Raw genomic sequence first — 20556 nt, 5'->3', positions numbered from 1 at the left:
TACTCAACCCTGCTGAGAAAAATATTAGAGCTGCAAATGTCACCAATGATTTTTGCTTAGAAACAAAATGGTAGAGAAGGGAGGTACCATGCAAAATGCCAGAGATCCACCTAAAAGCAGCAACAATGAGCTTTTCAAAGCATTGTGGTATGTGTCGAAAAAGGGATGTTCAGCCAGTTTATGCAAAGGCTCCGTTGCAAGAGAGAGTAATGCTGTAACAAGGGCCATGACAGGAGCAAGATGGCTCATCACAGCCAAAGGGTTATTCAAGCCTGCAACATTTATAACCGTCCACTGCTGGTAAGCTGACAGCCACATCACACAAATACTTCAGTGGATAACAGAGCAAACACAATTGTAGAGCACACCTACCAAATTCCTTTTTCTGCCATCATACAACATGATCTTCAGTGACATGACGTCAAAACCTCAGGAAAGAACATTCAAAGAGAAAAAGGTTAATCCAGACACATAGCATGCATAATACATGTTGGAGACACTCTCAACTGATTGCATGGAAGTGGGATAAACTCAAGGAAGACAGATTTCATGCAAAAGATGGAACATCCCAACTTCATACCTGGAGGAGAATTTGAGTCACGGTCCATCGAAACCCTGACATTATTGCAGCTAGTATAACAAGAATGAAACCAAGCACCTCAAATCTTCTCTCAGTCATTTCTGTATCAAGCAGCGATCCCAGTCCTGTGATAGACATACCAAGCATCAGAATACCAGACTGGGACAAATAATTATGTGCATCTATCAAAAGCTTTAAAGTGTCCCATTACCTGTTAACAGGACCCCAGACGATATGATAACAATAATACCAAATAATTTGCAGCTTGGAGTCTCTAGCCTGTCAATACATGTGAGAATTGGTTCACATCAAAGTTCAATATGACCAGAACAGAAAGTCAATAGGTACCCAGATCAAGACTACTCACTTGAAGGCAAACGCAAACAGTAGAAGAAATACAGGAGCAGCAGATTTGCACTGCCAAAGGACACTGAAAAATGAGTGCATAAAGTCACAGTATAGATACTTTCAGCCATTTAGAACTGAAAATTGAGACATTATCTGCATTTAGATGTGGCATTCAAAAGTAAGAGCATCAATAAACAAGGTGGTTACTTCAGAAAACGATGACTTAAAGTCTTTCATCAAAGCAAGCCAGCTGGCAGCACACAAGGGTAAACATCAATATCTAAGTTGCTTTGAGACTCCTAAACATGTAGTCAACAGTTTGATTGCAGCATGTTTACCATGAGAATATCCAGACAAAAGGCAATTAAAACTTAGCCTAGCATAGAGCTTTCGTCCTCCATGTGTGATTGGATGGTGAAGGACGAGGAGATTGGTTGCTCAATGCATACATTCGAATGGAAAATGTTTCTTTCTGCCAGATACCAAGTGTGCAGTAGGCTCCTCAAGAGCAACAAGGAGGCATTATTGTAGCCACTCATAATAAACAGAAGATTTTGATAAGCACTCCTAACAACCAGAAAATGTGATTTATGTTTGTGTTCACATGCTATTAGGCAGCAAGATTCACCAGTACATCCACAGAATCTATAAAAAGCCCACCAAGGCATTCATACAAAGAAGTAACATTATGTGCTTTCTGGTCATTGCTCACTGGAGTTTAAGATACTTAAACAACCTATTCATCTTATCATGCATTATTTGAGAAGGCTGCCATTGCATTTTAATTCTTCCTTCCTTCGACATAAAATATATGATGCCTACATACAACAGTTGTTGGATCAGTTTTCACTTGATCTTCAAATTAAGGGGGCTGCATCCTTTGATTTTTTAGTCTCTAATATGCAAAGAGTTGCAAGACAGTATGCAATTCATCATGCTACACGTCATAGCCAAAGATTGGATGCTAGTAAAAACCCATATGATTGATGATACAAACGTATGAGATTTGTAGAGTGACATCCCCTTTTTTTTCCCCTTTTGAGGGGTTGGGGATTTGGGATTTTATCAAAAGGTGTCGCTTCCCTATAGGTAGCATCATATGGCAGCCGCCTAGTATCTACCATCGGTGCTTTAATTGTGTCTTGACTCAAATTGCCACAAGGACATAATTTTTTTTGCTTTGCTTAGCATTTGCTTAAAAGTTAATCAAATGTGCTAATGTGACTTAGTTGGTACCCCGAGACATTAGTTGGTACCAAAGGAAAAAGTTATAAGTTATGCCTCACAAATATTAGGTGGTACCCGAGGTTAGATTTGGGCCCCAACCGATTTATTGGCCACTAATATTAGTGGTGGCATTAGAGACTAGGCATTAATTTATTAATTAATGCTAGTATAAGGGTCATTAACTGCTCAAGGATACTTGAAAGACAAATTGGCCTAGCCAATTTAATTATGGGTTGGTGGAATTATTTTTCTAGACACTAAAATAATTATTAAATTAATTTTTGAAATTAATCTTTTGAAAATTAATCTAATAAGATGAATAATGCTAGAAAATATAATTAGAAGTCTACCACTTGGCAAAACTTGCCCATGCGAGAGTAGAAAAAACGTTTTTGGGACTGGTGGAAGTCGATTTCACCCATTGTGAGACAAAAGGAGGCTGTTAGAGAGTGAGGAGACGATGTGATTTGCAACCACCAAGGACCATTCCTACAGCAGGAGACAGTAATTTGGAGCCCACCAAATTGCAGGTGACAATAGCCCACGGTCCTTCTGGTACAAGTGACAACATAGAGGAAAGGGACAACAGTCTTTCTAGTGGTCCTAAGCTATAGGTGACAGCTTCCATGGCTGTTTGAGTAAGGTAGCAACAATTTTTTCAGCATTTCTTACGAGCTCTAAAGTTTCTCTCTCTACAACATTCTCTCTAATCCCCAAACCATCTCTAAAGTTATCTCAACATTTTCCAATAGTTTGAGTCATTGGAGATGGAGATATTAGAATCTCTCTACTATAAACCCTAATTTACAATAGAAATTAGGGTTTGATAGCTACTTCGAGATGCATGCTCAAAATTGATGGCCTAGGACTTGAATTCCAGCAACTGAAATTGAGAAATTTTAGGGAGATTCAAGAGGCCAACCAATCAATATCAAATGTGGGGCTGAATTTGTCTTTCAAGGAGCATGGTGAAGGCCAGCCCCCAAGCAAACCAAGGGGCAATTTGGTTTGAAGGCTTACTCATCATTTATGACAACAAGAGGCAATTGGAGAGTGAAGGGGATTCACCGAATCTCATTGTATTCCATCCAACTTGCAATTCAAGATAAAGAAATACTGCAAGGGGCGCCGACTTTGGGACCAACAGGCTGTCCATTTCCAAGATTAAAGTCATAACATTTGTAATTTCAGTTTATGTGAATTTTATGCTTGCTGTAATTACTGTGAAATCAGGTCATTACCACCCTTTCTAAGGAGGTAGGCTGGTTTCACAAATGATTGGAAATCAATGTCTGAATTTTCTTTGGAAAATCAATGTTGAGTCTTGATGATTGAATGCCTTACTTGGAGTGACTATTTTGTAGAATTCAAGGTTCTTGAAATAATGAAATTCAAATGTCTTTCATCTTATTATCTTAGCTACACTAGGCACATTTCTATTGGTTTTTAAAATTGAAATCGAGGCAACGTATGATTCAACCCCATGGCCTAAATCATACTCCAATCATACTTTCGTACTCGTCAACGTATGTCGTATGATTGCCGCATGAAAAAACTATGGTTAGGGCTTATTAACAATTTTCAGCTACAATCTTATTAGCGTGCTAAGACTGCTGCATTATCAAAGGGCTTATAAGGTAATAATTGTCAAACTCGCAAATTTTATTGTGGCTTGCATACCTCTTTTGCAAGGGAAAACGTAGTAAGGCTACACCCATCAAATGGTCACAAATCCCCCAGCTATAGTGTGAATGTGTAAGAAATTATTTATGGACTTGCTGGTCGCAATCACAAATTTCAAACAGAATGACAAAAGCTTGTTCTATGTTTTGCAATCTAGTTAAGGATCAAATTTTGATTAATACAACAGAAAGCCTAGATATAGATATATTTGAGAATGAGGCAATGGAAGTTTTGTTGCACTTACCCTAGGATAAAAGCCCCCTAGTTGGAACAACCTTACAATAAGGTTTTTGAGACATGCAATTCAACTAGCAGCACCTTTGACCATTATGTGTCAAGAGGTTTGGTCAACTAGAAGTATGTCTGACTCTTAGAAGCAAGGTATTATAATATTTATTCCAAAGGTGTCGCCAACTTTTTGATCTTAAGCATTGGAGACCTATACCTTTGATGGCCAAGGTGTTCAAAATTTTTACAAAAGTGACAGCTAATAGATCGCATGAGTACCTTCTTGCTATTGTTCTTCATACTCAATATGGGTTTACCAAGGGAATGACGTGATATCTCGTACAAATGGGGATTGATTATTCCCAATATACAAATCAAGAAATGAAAATGATTCACCTAGACTTAAAAAAAGCCTTTGATTATCTGGAATGGTATTTATAGCCCACTTTATGCAAACAATGGGAGTTAGCCCTTGGATGTCATTTGATTTACATTATCAGCATGAACTTTTTTTCAAATTCTTCTAAACATATGCTTAATGGTAGTGTTACAAAACCGTTCACTCTTTCTTGATCTCTTAAACAAGGCTACCCTCTGACCCCTTTGTTCTTTACTCTTGCAACATCCTATTTTGACAATGTTATCACATCTAGCTGAAAATGGTGATGTGTTGAGCTTGTCCCTTCCTTCAACGCAACATTTAATTGGTCAAGCCTTGGCATATAATATATTTATGTTCTTGAAAGCTAATAAAGATAATCTTCACAAAGCAATGGAGATATGGGACTTGTTTGCACTTGCTTTAGGGCTAACATATTAATACCACTATCTGAACTATCCCCTCAGGATAAATGTTTTGTCCAAGACATTGCTTGAATGGGTCTCCACACATATTGCTAACAAGTTTGTCTAATGGAAATCACAAGCATGGCCTTTTCATGCACATCTTAAAGTGGCTCAAATAAGCATGGTGCCAATGATTTCAATGTTCATATTATTTGTTATTGCTCCCTCAATCAAAATCTGATATACACAAAATCACAGTCTTTTTGCTTTATGTTTGGAAAAAGGATTCTACACAATCTAGCATTTCTTGGATCTCTTGGAATCATATTTGTATAAGAAAAGAATGGGGGTGGAGCTATTTTAGATTTGAAGACACACATGATTGCGCTCTGATGGGCTTTGTTTGAAGCTATTGTATCGATGATTAGCCTTAGGTCTCTATCATAAGATTCTTTCTGGTAGGCTAGAGCATCTTACATGGGAATACTCAAATCTAGGCCTCATATTGGCATGTTATTAATGTTGCTCAACCTGTTCATCTCAAATTTTCTATGGTGGCATGCTATTAATGTTGTTCAACCTGTTCGTCTCAAATCTTCCACACTTTTGACTCACTTGGTCTATTCTTGAAACGTAGTGCTTACATAGTCTTCTTGGCATCAAGATACTAATCACTTATAGGCTAATTCTTTGTAAGCAGAGAATAAGCTGAATTGCTAACTATTTCAAGGCTTGTTTCACATGAAGGAAAACTACAAGCTAGGGTCATGTTAAATAGAATGACAAGGCTAATGTGTTTTTACCTACACAACCCATTGTTGCACTCCTTGTCCATATGGCCCCACCTCTAGTGTATGCAAAACCTATTTTTCTTAGGAATTTTCTGCCAAAGGAGTCGTATTTCTTTGGTTCCATCGAAGGAAGTGGTGTCACCCTTGTTTTGGCTTGGCTTCGCATCTTGCAAGTTCTTGCCATTGTTGGTTTTCCCTCCCGAAGAAGAGGCAAACAACCCTCTGAGTAAGGCTATGTGGAGGCTTTCTTGTGGACTTAATTGTGTAGTCATGTGTAATGCAAGAACTAAGGCTCAAACTCATAGAAGTTCGGCAATCTAGGTACCAAGATAATGTGTTGGATAAAATGGAAGTATTTGTCACGCTTGTTCAAGAAGAGCGTGACTTGATCGCCGTCTAACTTCAGGGAGCTAGTAGTGGCAAACTCGGCGGCGAATAACCGTCGATAGTCAGTCAACTTAACTTTCAAATCATCCCCTTTCTTAATGGAAAACTCTTGAAGCTCAAAATTGAGATTGATACATCGAGTGTAATATCATGCCGTATAGCAATCAATGAGATGACTCCAACGCTCAAATGCAAGGGGGAAATGTTGTAACCGAGAGTGGAATTCAAGAAGCAACCCGCACATTAACTCAATACTGGTCATGGCATTGCGGGCTCTCCATTGACACATGTAATTAGGGTGAGCTAATCTAGGGTCCGGGGTACCAACGACAAGGTCCCAAAGGCCCTGAGATTCAAGCACTTGTTGCATGAAGTTCAACCAAGTGATGAAATTCGACCCATTAAAATGAGTCTTATCCATGAATGCTTTCTGGGGTGGGGGGGTGGAGTATACTGGAAAAGTAATCCTAGACTGCCCACTATGCATACAAGAAGTGTACACAGTGGTTCCAAATGTGGCCATAAGTGTACTAGGTATGGGCATGGTAACTGTATAAGGAGCCCAAGATGGAGGGATAAGGACACATGGAGCAGAGGATGGAAATTTCTGTGTAGAAGTGATCCAAGGGATGGATGACGACAATCCATAAGCAAAAGATGAATATCCCTGCATCTAAAAAGTTGTGAGAAGGGGATGAGTGTTCCTTGGTGCATTGTTAAAGGGTGGTATTCCCCCTAACAATGCACCAAGAGGTGTGGTGAATGTAGAGTAGGTAGATTGTAGGCTGGAGAAAGAGAGAGTGCTAGGAGCTAAGATGGAAGATCCAACCCCTAGTGTGCTTCAAGTGGGAGTGGAGTGTAATCCCAAGTTTTGGAAGGAAGATGTGAGTAGATCAAACTGTGGAGAAGATAGTCGTGGAATGGGAGGAAGCTAAGAAATGTGGTTTACTTGCTCAAATGAAACAAATGGTAGAGATATACTTGATGAAGGGTATCTGCTTCAAGAGCCTCTTGTATTAAAGTTGACATACTAAAAATTATCTGAATCCTACACAACAAAAGAAGAAATAGAAGAGGGTTTTGGGCACCGAATGTTGTGGTCCCTCCAAGATTAAAGAGATGGTCAATCTCACCAATCGGTCCAAACAGAGTAGTAGCATTTGTTGGAGGGGTATAAACCTGACTGTACATGATGCACAAGTACTCCTCAAACTCCTCATCTGTAAGATGACCAAAAGGGTTTTGGCTTATACGACTCAAAAGGATTATACGAACCTAACATACGGCTTGGCTGCGATGAAGAAAATGGATCATCAAACGCACTGAATATCATGCTCCCTTCAAGATTAAAGAGATGGTCGATCTCACCAATTGGTCTAGACGAAGCAATAGCACTTGTTGGAGGGGTATAAACCTGACTGTACATGATATGCAAGTACTCCTCAAACTCCTCATCTGTAAGATAACCAAAACGTGAGGAAGAAGATGGTGAAGGTAAAGGTGTATCTACCTACTCCTCGCGACCATAATGCCTTCTTCTTAGAGCCTCCAATGATGGAGAAGCCTCATAGGGCATCATAGGATCCAAAGAATAAGGTGCTTGAGACATTATGAGTCAGAATTGAGTCACGTGTAAGTCTCACACAAAGACTAGTTCCAAAATCACCGTAGGATACTCTTTAGAAGAGCACCGGCTCTAGACCATGTGAAGATATGCTACGGTTTGCACCAAGGAAACACAACATATATGACCAAGACTGAAACACAAAAACTCAAACAATGACACTCAAACCCTAAACACAAAATGCAAAATGCAAACTCAAAACTCAAAACTCAAATACAGAGACAAATATAGAGAGAAGAAACTTTGAAGTAAATGAATGTAAGAGTGTACAAAATGCCCAAGGGCAAAGGCTAGCGCAATGGAGTGTTGGAGATCGACATCCATCGAAGACAAATCCCAAGTATTGTGACCACTAGTCAGAGTATGGAAGACGAGAAAAACACCAAACGTTGACCACTAGATAGTCAAAAGACAAAGGTGACAACAAAGATGATGCCTAGAGCAGTAGGTGGCAGCAAGAGGCTACAAATGCAGCTATAGGATGGCCGCCAGTAGGGAGAAGATGGTGGCCAATAACAAGTAGATGATGATCACCAGCTACCGCTTAGGGAAGAAAAGGCCGAATGCATATTGCGGGGCTGACGCCTGATTTGACGAGGAAGGGCTGACATGTCAAATATAACATGCATGCTCTAATAACATGTCAAAATAAGCGACAATGCAGAGAGATGGTAGAGTTTGCAAGGAGTAACACAAAGTGTGTACGACAAACACTAAGAGAGGAGAAACTCACAAACACAAGAAGAACACGGTGATGATACATTGAATCATGCTATGACAAGAAAAGCTGACACAGTGGAGCCAAAGCTCAAAAGATAATTGCATTGTCTTGTCTGAAGCAGGCAACAACTATGGGAAATCTACACAATGGAGGGAGTGAAACGCAATCCTCCAGGTAGTGGGCTATTGTAGTAATCACTGGAAGGTGAAGGACAGTTGTCGAGGGAGTAGACCACAATCCTTTGATGCCATTGGACATGTGAAAGATGATCATCAATCGTCGAGGGAGCGAACCGTAGTCCTTTGATGCCGAGGAGTAACCTAGGTAGCAAAACACAAATCCCAGAATGTTGGAGCTGTCAAACACAAGGAGAGCAGCCCAAATGCTGACCCTAGGCGGATAATGATGACACCAAATGATGAAGGATGAGCCAAGCTGCAAAAACGCAGGTCTCAGCAACCCATGTGACAGACGAGTGACGTCAAGTGATGGAGGAGGAGCTAGGCTGCAAAAACGCAAGTCCCAACAGTCTCCGTGACAGACGAGTGACACCAGGTGATGGAGGAGGAGCCAAGCTGCAAAAACGCAGGTCCCAACACTCCCTATGACAGACAAGTGATAAAATTGATCACACTTGGTGATGTAGACTATCGCCAAAGGCCACGATGTTGACACCAAGCTGGAGATGATGATGTTGTCGCAGCTCAGCTAAGAGTGACAGAAGTTCGAGGAGTGAGCGTGAGAGTGTGACGGCTGGACAGAGCAGAGTGAAAGTACGATGCGACATGAGAGTGCTAACCATGTGTTGGTACACAAAGAATAAAATGTATTTATACTTATGGCATGTAAAGGCATCCACATGTACAATGTGTGTATACTATACACGAAGGTTAAATCAGGTCTTTATCCCAACCACCTCCCACTTAAAGGTCTGATGTGAACCGCTAACCAACTCCCACTAGTTGTATGCAATGCTCGTGCTGAGCTTTGCTTAGACTTCTAGTGAGAACATCTGCAGGGTTGTCTTGTGTTTTGATCTTGATCAATGTGATTTGACCACCTTCCAGAATCTATCTGATGAAGTGATATTACACATCTATATGCTTTGTGCGTGAATGATACATGGCATTCTTAGCCAGATACACAGCACTCTGACTATCACATCCCAAAACTGCAGTACCCATACACATGCCGAGATCCTCCACAAGTCTACTCAACCATATAGCTTCCTTAGAAGCTTCAGTAGTAGCTGATATGTATTCAGCTTCAGTGGTACTTAGTGCAACAATGTTCTACAACCTAGAACACCAAGAAGCACCCCCACCAACAACTATAAAGACATACCCGCTAGTGGACCTACGAGTGTCCAAGTCACCTGCCATGTTTACGTCACAATAACCCTACAAACTAAGTGCCCTTCCCATAGCAAATACACTTTCTTTGTGTACCCTTGAGGTATCTAAGAATACACTTGACAGTCTCCCAATGTGTTTTGCCAAGATTTGACATAAACCTGCAAACAACTCCCACTACATGAGCAATGTCTGGACGAGTAGCAACCATAGCATACATAAGAGAGCCACAAGCTGGTGCATAAGGGACTCCCTTCATAGCATTTGCTTCCACGTCATCTTTTGGGCTGTTGGCTTTGCTAAGCTTAAGGTAAGAAGGTAAGGATACCCCAAAAGGCTTAGCTTCAACCATGTTAAATCTGTCCAATACCTTTCCAATGTACTTTTCTTAAGATAAAAACAGTAATTTCTGCATTCTATCTCTACAAATCCTCATGCCCAAAATGTGCTTTGCATTCCTCAAATCTTTCATGGAGAAGGCTGATTTCAGCTCATACAAAACAAGTATGACAAGGCTGCCATCTGTATCCTTTTTCATGTACAAGCCATGATCTGCATGGCTGCGTGTAAACTCATGAGATAGCATAAAAGTGTTAAACTTTTTGTACCACTGCTGTGGTGCTTGCTTCAGTCCATACAGGCTGCGTTTTAGTTTACACACCATCTACTCTTTTCCAAGAACTACAAAGCCTTCGAGCTGTTTCATGTAGATTTCCTCATCAATGTCACCATCCAAGAAAGTTGTTTTTATATCCATTTGATACAGCTCTAAGTCCAATACAGCAATGAAAGTAAAAAGCACACGTAGAGTGGTCATCTTCACAACAGGTGAGAAGACCTCTTGGAAGTCAATCCCTTCCTTCTGTGCATACCCTTTGGCAACCAATCTTGCATTGTACTTGGGTTTCCCATCAACTGTCTTTACTTTGTACACCCATTTGTTTGAAAGGGGCTTCCTTCCCTTGGGCAATGACACAAGATCCCAAGTATCATTTGCATATAGAGATTTAATCTCTTCTTGCATAGCTAGCTCCCACTTACTGCTGAACTCACATGACTTGGCCTCTTCGTATGTAAGAGGCTCACCCTCATCTATAAGAATCACAAAATGCAAGGAGGGGTCAAACCAATGTGGTCGCCTTCTTACGCGTGTAGACCTACATACCCAATGATCAACAGTTTCAGGAATTGGATCTACATCTGGAGGTATATTACTTTCAACATTTATTGGCTGCTGTAAGCCATTTTCAGCATGCTGCTCATGCTATACAGCACCTTCATTTTCATTACCAGCACCTGCATTTTCATAATCACCAAGTCTATCTTACTGTCCATGACCTCCTTGTGCTCTTATTTGCTGTCCATCATCATCTAACTCAAAAATAACTGACTGATCATCAGTTTCAGTCTATGGTACAGCACCATGAGGCTCATTTTCTGAAGTAATAGGTGGCTGCAAACTCTGAAATTTCACCTTTTTCATATCTTCATTACACACGCTAAAGTACCTTTCAACAATTTTGCCTCATTAAACACAACATTACGGCTACGAATAATTTTCTTGGACTGAGGTAACCACACTCTGTAGCCAAATTCACCCTCATCACCATAGCCCATGAAAATACCTTTCGTGGATTTTGGGTCAAGTTTGTTCCTTAGCTCATCCCTAGCATGCACAAAAGAATCACAGCCAAATATGCGTAAATGGTCATATGAGGCCGATTCGCCAGACCAAACCACCTCAAGGATGCCATTATTTAAGGACCTGTTTGGAGAGCGGTTGCAAATGTGAACCACGGTTTTGAGTGCCTCTCCCCAAAATTCATGGGGGAGATTAGTAATGGACAGCATGCACCGCACTCTTTCACATAAAGTCCTATTATATCTTTCAGCCACGCCATTTGAAGAAGGGCTGTAAGGGGCTGTAAGCTCCCTCTTAATTCCATGCAAGTCACACAAGGACTTGAATTCAGTTGTGAACTCACCCCCATTATCAGTTCTCAAGCATTTCAGCTTTCTACCTGTTTGAGTGGTCACAAATGCATGAAAAGTTTTAAAAACAGCAAACACTTCATGTTCTTATTCAACAGGTATACCCAAATCTTCTTGGAACAATCATCAATAAAGGAGACAAAATATGCAAGACCGCCCAATGATTTCACAGGCATACTACATACGTCAGAAAGTACTAAGTCCAAGACATTGGACTTACGAGAGACACCAAAGTAAAAGGAATTTTTTATTTGCTTTCCAAACTGACACTCATTACAAAAGTCAAGTTTAGAGCCTTTTCCATCAACCCTCTTCAAAGAGGTAAGGATATCAAGTCCTTTTTGGCTCATATGGCCTAATCTCTTATGCCATAACTCCAAGTGGCTGCAAATTTCAGCAACTGCAAGAAACTTGCCATTCAAGGCTTTACAGTGCAAACAATACAAAGTGCCCTTCTTGGTTCCTTTTGCAATCAGCATGGAACCCTTTTTCACTTTCCACAGACCACCACCAAACACTGTGGTGTAACCATGCAAGTCAAGCTAACTAACAGATAGTAAACTCTTTTTAATGCCAAGCACATATCTAACATCTTTCAACACAAGCTCTTGCCCATTATCTAAAGACAAGTGTACAGTGCCAATCCCATCAATGCTGCAAGCATGGTTATTTCCAAGATACACCTTTCCATAACTGCCTGCATTGAACATAGCAAAACACTCCAAGCAAGGAGTTACATGGAAAGAGGCACCAGAGTCTACAATCCAAGTCTAAGTAACATCATCATCAACTGACAAAAGTGCATCAATCACATCAGCCTTGGTAATCTGCATATCCTGCACGTGACATACAAGGGCATCATAATCAACTGCACATAATACATTAGCCTCTGTATATGAAAGCTTCTCTATGACCACACTAGAGGCCACATTAGCCTTTTCTTTGCCTTTGGTTGCCTCAGATGCATCTGTCTTATCCTCCTTTTTCTTATCTCTTGCATTCTTCTTTCTCTCTTGTTCTTCCTTCTTGTAATACTTGCAATCAAGTTTCTTATGGCCCTTCCAATCACAGTGATAGCAAGTAATGTCACTCTTTTCCTTTCCTTTGCTCTTGCTCCTATTTCTCTGTCCTATATTTGCATTTTTCTTTTCAGCCCTGCCTCTTACATTATAAGCTGAGTTGCTGTCTTCTCCACTAGACATACGTCTAATTTCTTCATTCAAGATAGAACCCCTCACCCATCATATGAGAGATTGGGGTTATTGCTAAGTGAAACCACCAAGGCCTCCCAAGAGTCAGGCAGTATCATGATCAAAAAGATCACCCTCAACTTATTGTCAAAGTCCAAATTTGCATCTCTGAGCCGATTTAGAATCCCTGTAAATGCACTCAAGTGCTCTGCTACAAGCTTTGACTCATCTAGTTGCATATTCGCCAACTGCACATTAAATGCACCTGATTAACAAGTGTGGTGGATCTCATAGGTAGTTTTCAGCTTCTCCCAAATTGCATAACCTATATCTAAACCCTTAATGTCTGTCAAGATGTCATCAGTAACACCCATCTTTATGTAAGCCACAACTTTTTTATTTACTCTGGCCCAATCTGCATCAGACATTAGTGCGAGTTTATCTTCCTGCAAAGCATCCTCACAATCCTTCAGGAACAAAATGCCCTGCATACAATCTTTCCAAAGGTCAAAGCCATGACCATTAAACCGTTTAATTTCCATCAAACTCTTGATGTCTGAACTGGAAGAAGTTGTAGCCATTTTACCACAAACACAAGAGTAAACGCCCTCGAACTATAAAAGCACAATCTGAACAAGCAAACACACTGTTGTTCTTCCTCAACCAGGAATAAATCTCTGCTATTTGTACATTAACCAACCACCACACAGGTAAAAATGCAGAATTTACAAACCCCCAAAATTTCAAATCCAAAATTACATAAATGTTAGCCAATCTGACCTAGCTGGGCAAAATTTTGCGAATACATGAAAAGCCCCAAATTTCTGGGATCCAATGTCAATAAATTTTACTCAAAAGAGCAAAATTCTGACTAATTTGGCAAAATCCCCAAATTTATTGAGGTCACCACACGCATGCAATTTCTGACACGAATGTCACTGGCAAACACAAACGGGATCAAATTTGGAAAAAGCTCCAAATTTCTAGGATAGATTTGCACAGATCTGTAATCTGTGCTACTATGCATAAACCCCCGTTAGAGAAAATGGGTTAAGTGAGAAATTAAGGAAATTTTCAATTTCTTAAAAAAAACTGTCCCAGGGTCCTGACTGACACGACAACCTGGTCGTCGCTGCCCGCTGGTGTCCATCCCGCACATGGTCACTGCCCGCTAGCGTGTCCGTCCAACTGCGTACACCTGCTAGCGCCTGGTCACTGTCACCAGGTCCACGCCCAGTGGACCTGCAGCCTTGTTGGTCGCCATGAACTCCTGTCTGTCCACGCTGGTCACCCCTATTGCCACGCACAGCGCCCGTTTCAGCACGATCTATGCTGCACAGGCCTTTTGGCTCAAGCTACCTACAAGGCCTGTCAAATGTGCCTTGGTCTCAAGAAACGTGTAGAACCTTGGGCTCTGATACCAGTTGTTGGAGCTCGGCTGAGAGTGACAAAAGTTCGAGTGAGCGTGAGAGTGTGACGGCTAGAGAGAGAGCAGAGTGAAAGTATGATGCGATATGAGTGTACCAACCATGTGTTGGTATACAAAATAAAATGTATTTATACTTAGGGCATGTAAGGGTGCATTCACATGTACAATGTGCATGTACTATACACGCAGGTTAAACCGGGCCTTTATCCCAATAGATGTCACGCAAGAAGAAGGCCTCCAGACTGAAAAACGCAGGTGAAGGTGAGGCCTGAAGAAGAAGGGTGATGACACCAAGCAGAGGATGGTGACGCCACATGGAAGAAGCTTCAAACACAAGGCTTGATGTTGGAACACGATGCCTAAAGCAAAAGAGGAAGGGTAAAGGTAGCCACGAGCCACAAACCGCAATGTCCTCCTAAAGGGATGTAAGGACAGTGGAAGGGACTGGTGAGAGAAGGAAAGTGTGTCTAATGACAAAGGAAGAGGGGTAAAGAATGACTGAAGAGTGTGGCGGTCAGGAAAGAATGAATGAAGTGATTGCCTATTTTTAGGCATAAGCTGTCTAGGGTGGTGTGTTGAGAAACCCTTCACCCGTAGTTTTGTGTTCTGCGTTTTGCATTTAGGGTTGTGTTCTGCATTTAGGGTTTCACAATGGACAACCCCAAAAAGGAGTTGGGTGCCCACAGCGGAGCACCATCCTAGACACCCAACGCCCTTCCTTCAAGAGCCACCCTACACAGTCTCTTGCCTATTTATAGACTGCCTCTGTCACTCATTTAACACAGCTGATTCATTCAGCCCATCACCTCTTCTCTCGAGTCTCTCCACAACCCTCACCCCCCTTCAGGAGGACATTGTGGCCATGGTTCATAGTTGTCTTCATCATCTTCCTAGTGCTACAGCACCTTTGTTTCCTGGTATCACATTCACTCCATGATTCAGATCTTCATCATTCCATTCATCAAAGTTTCTTCTCTCTTCTCTTCTTTTATCAATGTTTACCGAGTTCACTATGTGTTTCTCCCTGCAAACCCTAATGTCTCACTAGTATGTCATCTTTTGATATGGTATCAAAGTTGGATCTGCTCAAACAGTAGCAAAGATCCCCCACTCCAGTGAAGGCAAAGACCAGTGGCGAGTTCGGCATCCACTTCTCTTCTTCTTCCACTGCATCAACACCCTAACTGGCAGTTGCTCCCTCCTACATTTGTTGTTTTTCAGTCTGCGTTCAGGGCTGCTGCTCCGGCTCCCACCCCCCCCCCCCCGGCTGCATTTATTGTTGGCAGCTCTTATGCTGCACCTGGCGGCATTCCAACACCTACCCCCTGCTACATTTGGCTTTCCCTACCACTGTCAGCACCTCCATCTGCCTTCTCAGCATGCGTTTCAGCCAGACGACAACTGGCAACAACCTTCCACTCTCTGTCCACCAATCTGCCCTACGTTTTGTCTTTGCCCACCCTTGGTGGTAACTGGCAGCTCCTCCCTTACTGATAGCGATGATATTCTGCAGTGGGCGACTCCTCCCTCACTACTGCAGGCTGCATTTGCAAGCTGACAGCTCCTCCCTACACCTAGCAGCTATTTCTTAACAGTTGGTGGCACTTTAAGCACTTGGCAACTGACCTCATACTGCTAGCAACACCCTCATACTGCTGCCAGCACCCTCCTGTAGATGGCAACTCACTATCAGTCCTTCCACTGCCCTCATACCCCTTTTGGCACACATTGTGCAACGCACACTGGTACCCATGGCTTCTCCCCCAACAGATCACCAGTCTACTGGGTGTTCCTACCGCGGTAAGAACGGTCATTCCACCGATGACTTTTGACGTCGACCTTTGCTCCCCACCCCTCCGGAGTATATGCATCTTTCACCAGGTACTCCTTGTGTCAACTCTCCTTTTGGGCCACAAAGATCGTTCTGCATCAGCTATCAGAGTATTATGCTCAAGGCAATAAGCCGCAACTGACACACACTAAGTCCTTTCGAGCACACAGAGGCTCTAAGACCTTACAAGGCAATAAGCCCTCCTAGAGACCACCCCACAGAGCAAAGGTTTCCCCCACCTACTTCTAGGTACAGTGGCTTCCATGGTCCACATCTCCTCCCCAGTCCGCACTCCTAAGAGCACCTTGGCTCATCCTGAGCCTCTTTTTTCCCCACCCTCTTCCACTCAAGTTCGAGAGGCCACTTCTAGGTGCTTTTCGGCTTCTTCTTCCGAACTCAAATACCTTCTTGGATACGATTGGCAACAGTTCCTTCGTCATCAAATGCTTCACACTCCGTGAGCCATGAGTGGTTGGATTCCCTCTCTCTCAAACTAGGATTCAAAGGCGGATTTTCTTACTTCGCCCTCAAAGGGGGCTTCCAATTCTCCTTCGGCTCTAGAGGGGGCTCCAACTTCCACTCTCCTTCCAATTCAGAGAGAGATCCTATGTGCCATGAAGTTCTTCACACACCACCACCTTTTACTTTGGAGGAGTGGCTCTCCTTTGAGCAATCATTTCCTCGACTCATACCCAAGATCTAGAGGATCTACTTAGATTGGGACCCTTGGATCTTTAGCATGGAGCCAACTCTTGCAATCAAGTACAGACATATCCTTATGGTTCTAGAAACTACACAAAGTCCAACATTCCTCGTATGCATTACATGTTTTCATCATCTTTGTACTAGGGCGCTTGGGCAAGTGAACAATTTCCACACGAGGGACATTGTCCAAGTGGCACCTGCTGCATGAGCATTCTTCAGTATGTAGCATTGCATCTCCACCTCTCTCTTCTCTTGTTCCCCTTTTTTGGGCCTGAGAGGGGGTGCTAAGAAACCCTTCACCCATAGTTTTGCATTTTGAGTTTCACGTTTAGGGTTTTGTTTCACATTTAGGGTTTCACAATGAACAGCCCCAAAAAGGGGTTGGGCGCCCACAGTGGGGCACCACCCTAGACAGTCTCTTGCCTATTTACAAGCTGCCTTTGTCACTCATTTGACACGGCTGATTCATTCAGTCCGTCACCTCTTCTCTCCAGCCTCTCCACTACCCTTACACCCCTTTAGGAGGACATTGCGGTTCATGGTTCATGGTTATCTTTATCATCTTCCTTGTGCTACCATCTACGGCACCCTTGTTTCCTTATATCACATTCACTCCATGATTCAGATCTTCATCATTCCATTCATCAGAGTTTCTTCTCTCTTCTCTTCTCTTCTCATTGTTTACCAAGTTCATCATGCAAGTAGGGATAACTTTTTAAGTCCTCGTAAGAGGTTTATGACACCATTTCAAGTGAAAAGGATATGAAATCTAGAAGTCATCTTAATATCAATGAAGTAATTATAAAGGATTTTACACAAAATCCATAGACACAATAGATAAAATGACAATGCAGATGACAAAATGCGCTTCGTAAGACAGCATTCATAAATGCTCAAGCAGTGAAAAGGATATGAAATCTAAAAGTCATCTTAATATCGATGAAGCAATTTTAAAGGATTTTACACAAAATCCATGGACACTATAGATAAAATGACAATGCAGATGACAAAATGTGCTTCGTAAGACAGCATTTGCAAATGCTCAAGCAGTGAAAGCATTCAGTTACCATTGTTTCAAGTGAAATGGATATGAAAACCAAGGAGGCATTTGTCAAATCAACATCCAACGCTGTTGCAACTGCTGCTGGGACCACTGTCAAGGGACGATAACCAGGATGTAAGTCATATAAATAAGAGAGATAAATGAATAGTATGAAAGACTCTAACTTGGGCATCGAAATATGAGAACTGACATGGGTAAGCATAACACCTCGCACAAAATAATCTTTCCAAGATATATGCATTGCTGGACGCAACGATGGCCAGAAAAAGCGTAAAGCAAGCGATGATATAATTGCTTGCATAGTGAAATGGACAGTATTCATCAATAAAGGGGCTGGAAAGTCCCACAACTTTGCTCCTAGAAGTTTTTTGTTGTATCTGCCAAAACAGAATACAAACTTCCCTTGTTACAATAGCAATATGCAGCAATCAATGACCATTAATCAAAAAACCTTTAGAAATGTCTGCAGCTGACTCACATGGTCAACCCAGTGCTGAAAGTGTACCATATCACTATGAAAAACAAAGTTCTGAGTAGAGTGATCCCTATAGTCCCTGAAAAAAGGTTGTTATCTTGTCGCTCCACTAAGTCTTGAAGCGATAGCTCACTTGACCCACTGCTTCCTGCATCATCAAGCGAGGAGCTCCTGTGGAAAGCTTCCCTGTGATGCAAATCCATGTTACCCGTTTTCTTATTATGTAGCTCGCCATTAGCTGTGGATGGGAATCCAAAATCTCTCTCAAATTCATCGTCAGAGATAGTCATCACATTATGCCGATCCTTAGAGCTGGCTGGAGAATCCCAATTCACAAGAGATTCAACCGGTGAAGGGGTAGCAGATCCGTGAAACTGCAGTGCAATCTGATCTGAGGAGGGCTGCGCAGTGGAAATGGACAAGCTGATGCCACGGCGGTCCATGAGGCCACTTTTATGTTGGCCATTGAGCCTACTAAGGGGAGCAGTGTCATCTTGGAGGGACGGCGACCTGCACTCTGCACGAGACTTGATGAACTGCGATTGGAAATCAACAGTGGATTCTTCCCCAGGGCCAGCAGCAGGGCGCCTCTGCAGGGAGGCAATGTTATTGGAGCGCCAACGGGAGAAGGAAAGCTCCCCGTCATCGGAGTACTCAAGATCATCTGCTGTTTCGCCCTCGGCAGCCATGGCCAAGTGCAAGGAGGGCTCCCACGGTTATGCAAGCATTCAAGGTTGAGATTTCCTGATGCTGCGCGGTTTTTCAAAGCCGAGGTTTCAATCCTGAATCCTGATGCTGTCAGCCTTTGTGGACATGCACAGTTGAGGCCTCCTGAATCTCTTTACATACAAGGCTGGGTTTTTCTTCCTGAATCCTGATGCTGTGCGTCTCTTTGTTTGCATAAGCGGTTGAGGCTTGCTGAATCCTGATGCTGTGCGTTTTTTGTGTGCATTCACAGCTGAGCTCTTCCTTTCCTGAGTTTTGTTGCTGGTGCGTGCTCCCTCCCCGACGATCTGCTGACGACGCGAGTGACAAGGATCTTCTCCGTCGTGGTTTTTCTCTTGCGTTCCTTGAATGGTGGCATCGCACGAGAACGTAATTGCAGAGATATAGATGGCCGACTGGCCCAGCGCCAGCGCGTGAATTGGTCTCGCACTGTTTCCTCGGCTTTTCCCCGTTTCCAAAAGTGGCCTAAGCAAAAGACCCTTATTAAGGGAATCCCACTAGGTATCTCTCGACTAGAAACGATTCACACAGCCATGACCAGTAGGTACATGTTCAATGCAAACTATTCATTCTCAGCCATGACCAATGGGGTACATGTTTAGTGCAAACTATTCACTCAGCCATGACCAATAGGGTAGAGGGGTGCACCTACCCCTATCCAAAGTGTAGGGGGGAGTGAGAGTTCATTGAACTCCCATCATGAGTTTAGGACAAACTATTCAAAGAGCCATGACTAATAAGGTACGAGGGCCAATAAGTTGACACCCCCCCCCCCAATAAGAACATTGCACCTACTCCCAACAACAACACAGGGGTGGGAGGCTGGTGAGCTTTGCCTTCAAATTCTTGGAGGAAGTAAAAAAGGAAACCTTCCTATTGGATGATAGCATCAGCTTCTACTCTTCTTTTGACCAACAACCATAAAAGTCATGTCCATTGATTGCAAAGGTTATTCATGGTCAGGCACTTGCTTATGGAGATGTAAAGTATGAAACCCTACCTATGGGGGGTAACCTTGAGTCATCTAGGATAGTTATGCTTCCCCCTACAAGTCCAAATGTTACTGGTCTAAGCTATACAACCTAGACACACTGATGAAACTTCAAGGCTAGCGTCAAGACAACAACACTATGATAAGAAGAAGCATATGTGACCACTTTATGCGCTTTGTATGCATGCTACTAAAAGGAATCTGACATTCTCAGTTTATGCAACACTAAGTGATTCTTCGATGGACAAATGCATAAAAATGTTGCCACCAAGTATCTTGATTATAAATATGTATTTGAAAAGAAAAATGCAAACTTGCTTCCCAAGCATTGACCCTATGATTGTGCCATTACACTACTACAAGAGGAAACCCAACAACTTTTTGGCTTAATATACAAGTTATCATAAAATTGCAGAGCTTCGAACAT

General features: G+C 42.3%; 1 protein-coding gene across 1 annotated transcript in view; it reads right to left on the bottom strand.

The window, feature by feature from the left end:
• Positions 1–19596, bottom strand: part of LOC148029751 (Nucleotide/sugar transporter family protein) — a 37551-nt gene extending 17955 nt beyond the window's left edge. Inside the window, exons 1-8 of the mRNA XM_087686063.1 lie at positions 18416–19596; positions 18145–18314; positions 17942–18027; positions 948–997; positions 792–859; positions 581–705; positions 373–385; positions 88–272 (exon numbers count right to left, since the gene is read on the bottom strand). Of these exons, the coding sequence (XP_087542189.1) occupies positions 88–272; positions 373–385; positions 581–705; positions 792–859; positions 948–997; positions 17942–18027; positions 18145–18314; positions 18416–19101 (1383 nt within the window). The 5' untranslated portion in view covers positions 19102–19596. The remainder of the gene's footprint in view (positions 1–87; positions 273–372; positions 386–580; positions 706–791; positions 860–947; positions 998–17941; positions 18028–18144; positions 18315–18415) is intronic.
• Between the last annotated feature and the right edge of the window lie 960 nt (positions 19597–20556).

The sequence above is a fragment of the Lygodium microphyllum genome, chromosome 10 (genome assembly GCF_053477565.2).
Source record: "Lygodium microphyllum isolate KBCC chromosome 10, Lygodium_microphyllum_v1.1.10, whole genome shotgun sequence".
In the NCBI taxonomy this organism is placed as follows: Eukaryota; Viridiplantae; Streptophyta; class Polypodiopsida; order Schizaeales; family Lygodiaceae; genus Lygodium; species Lygodium microphyllum.
This window is presented reverse-complemented; position numbering and strand designations above follow the sequence as displayed.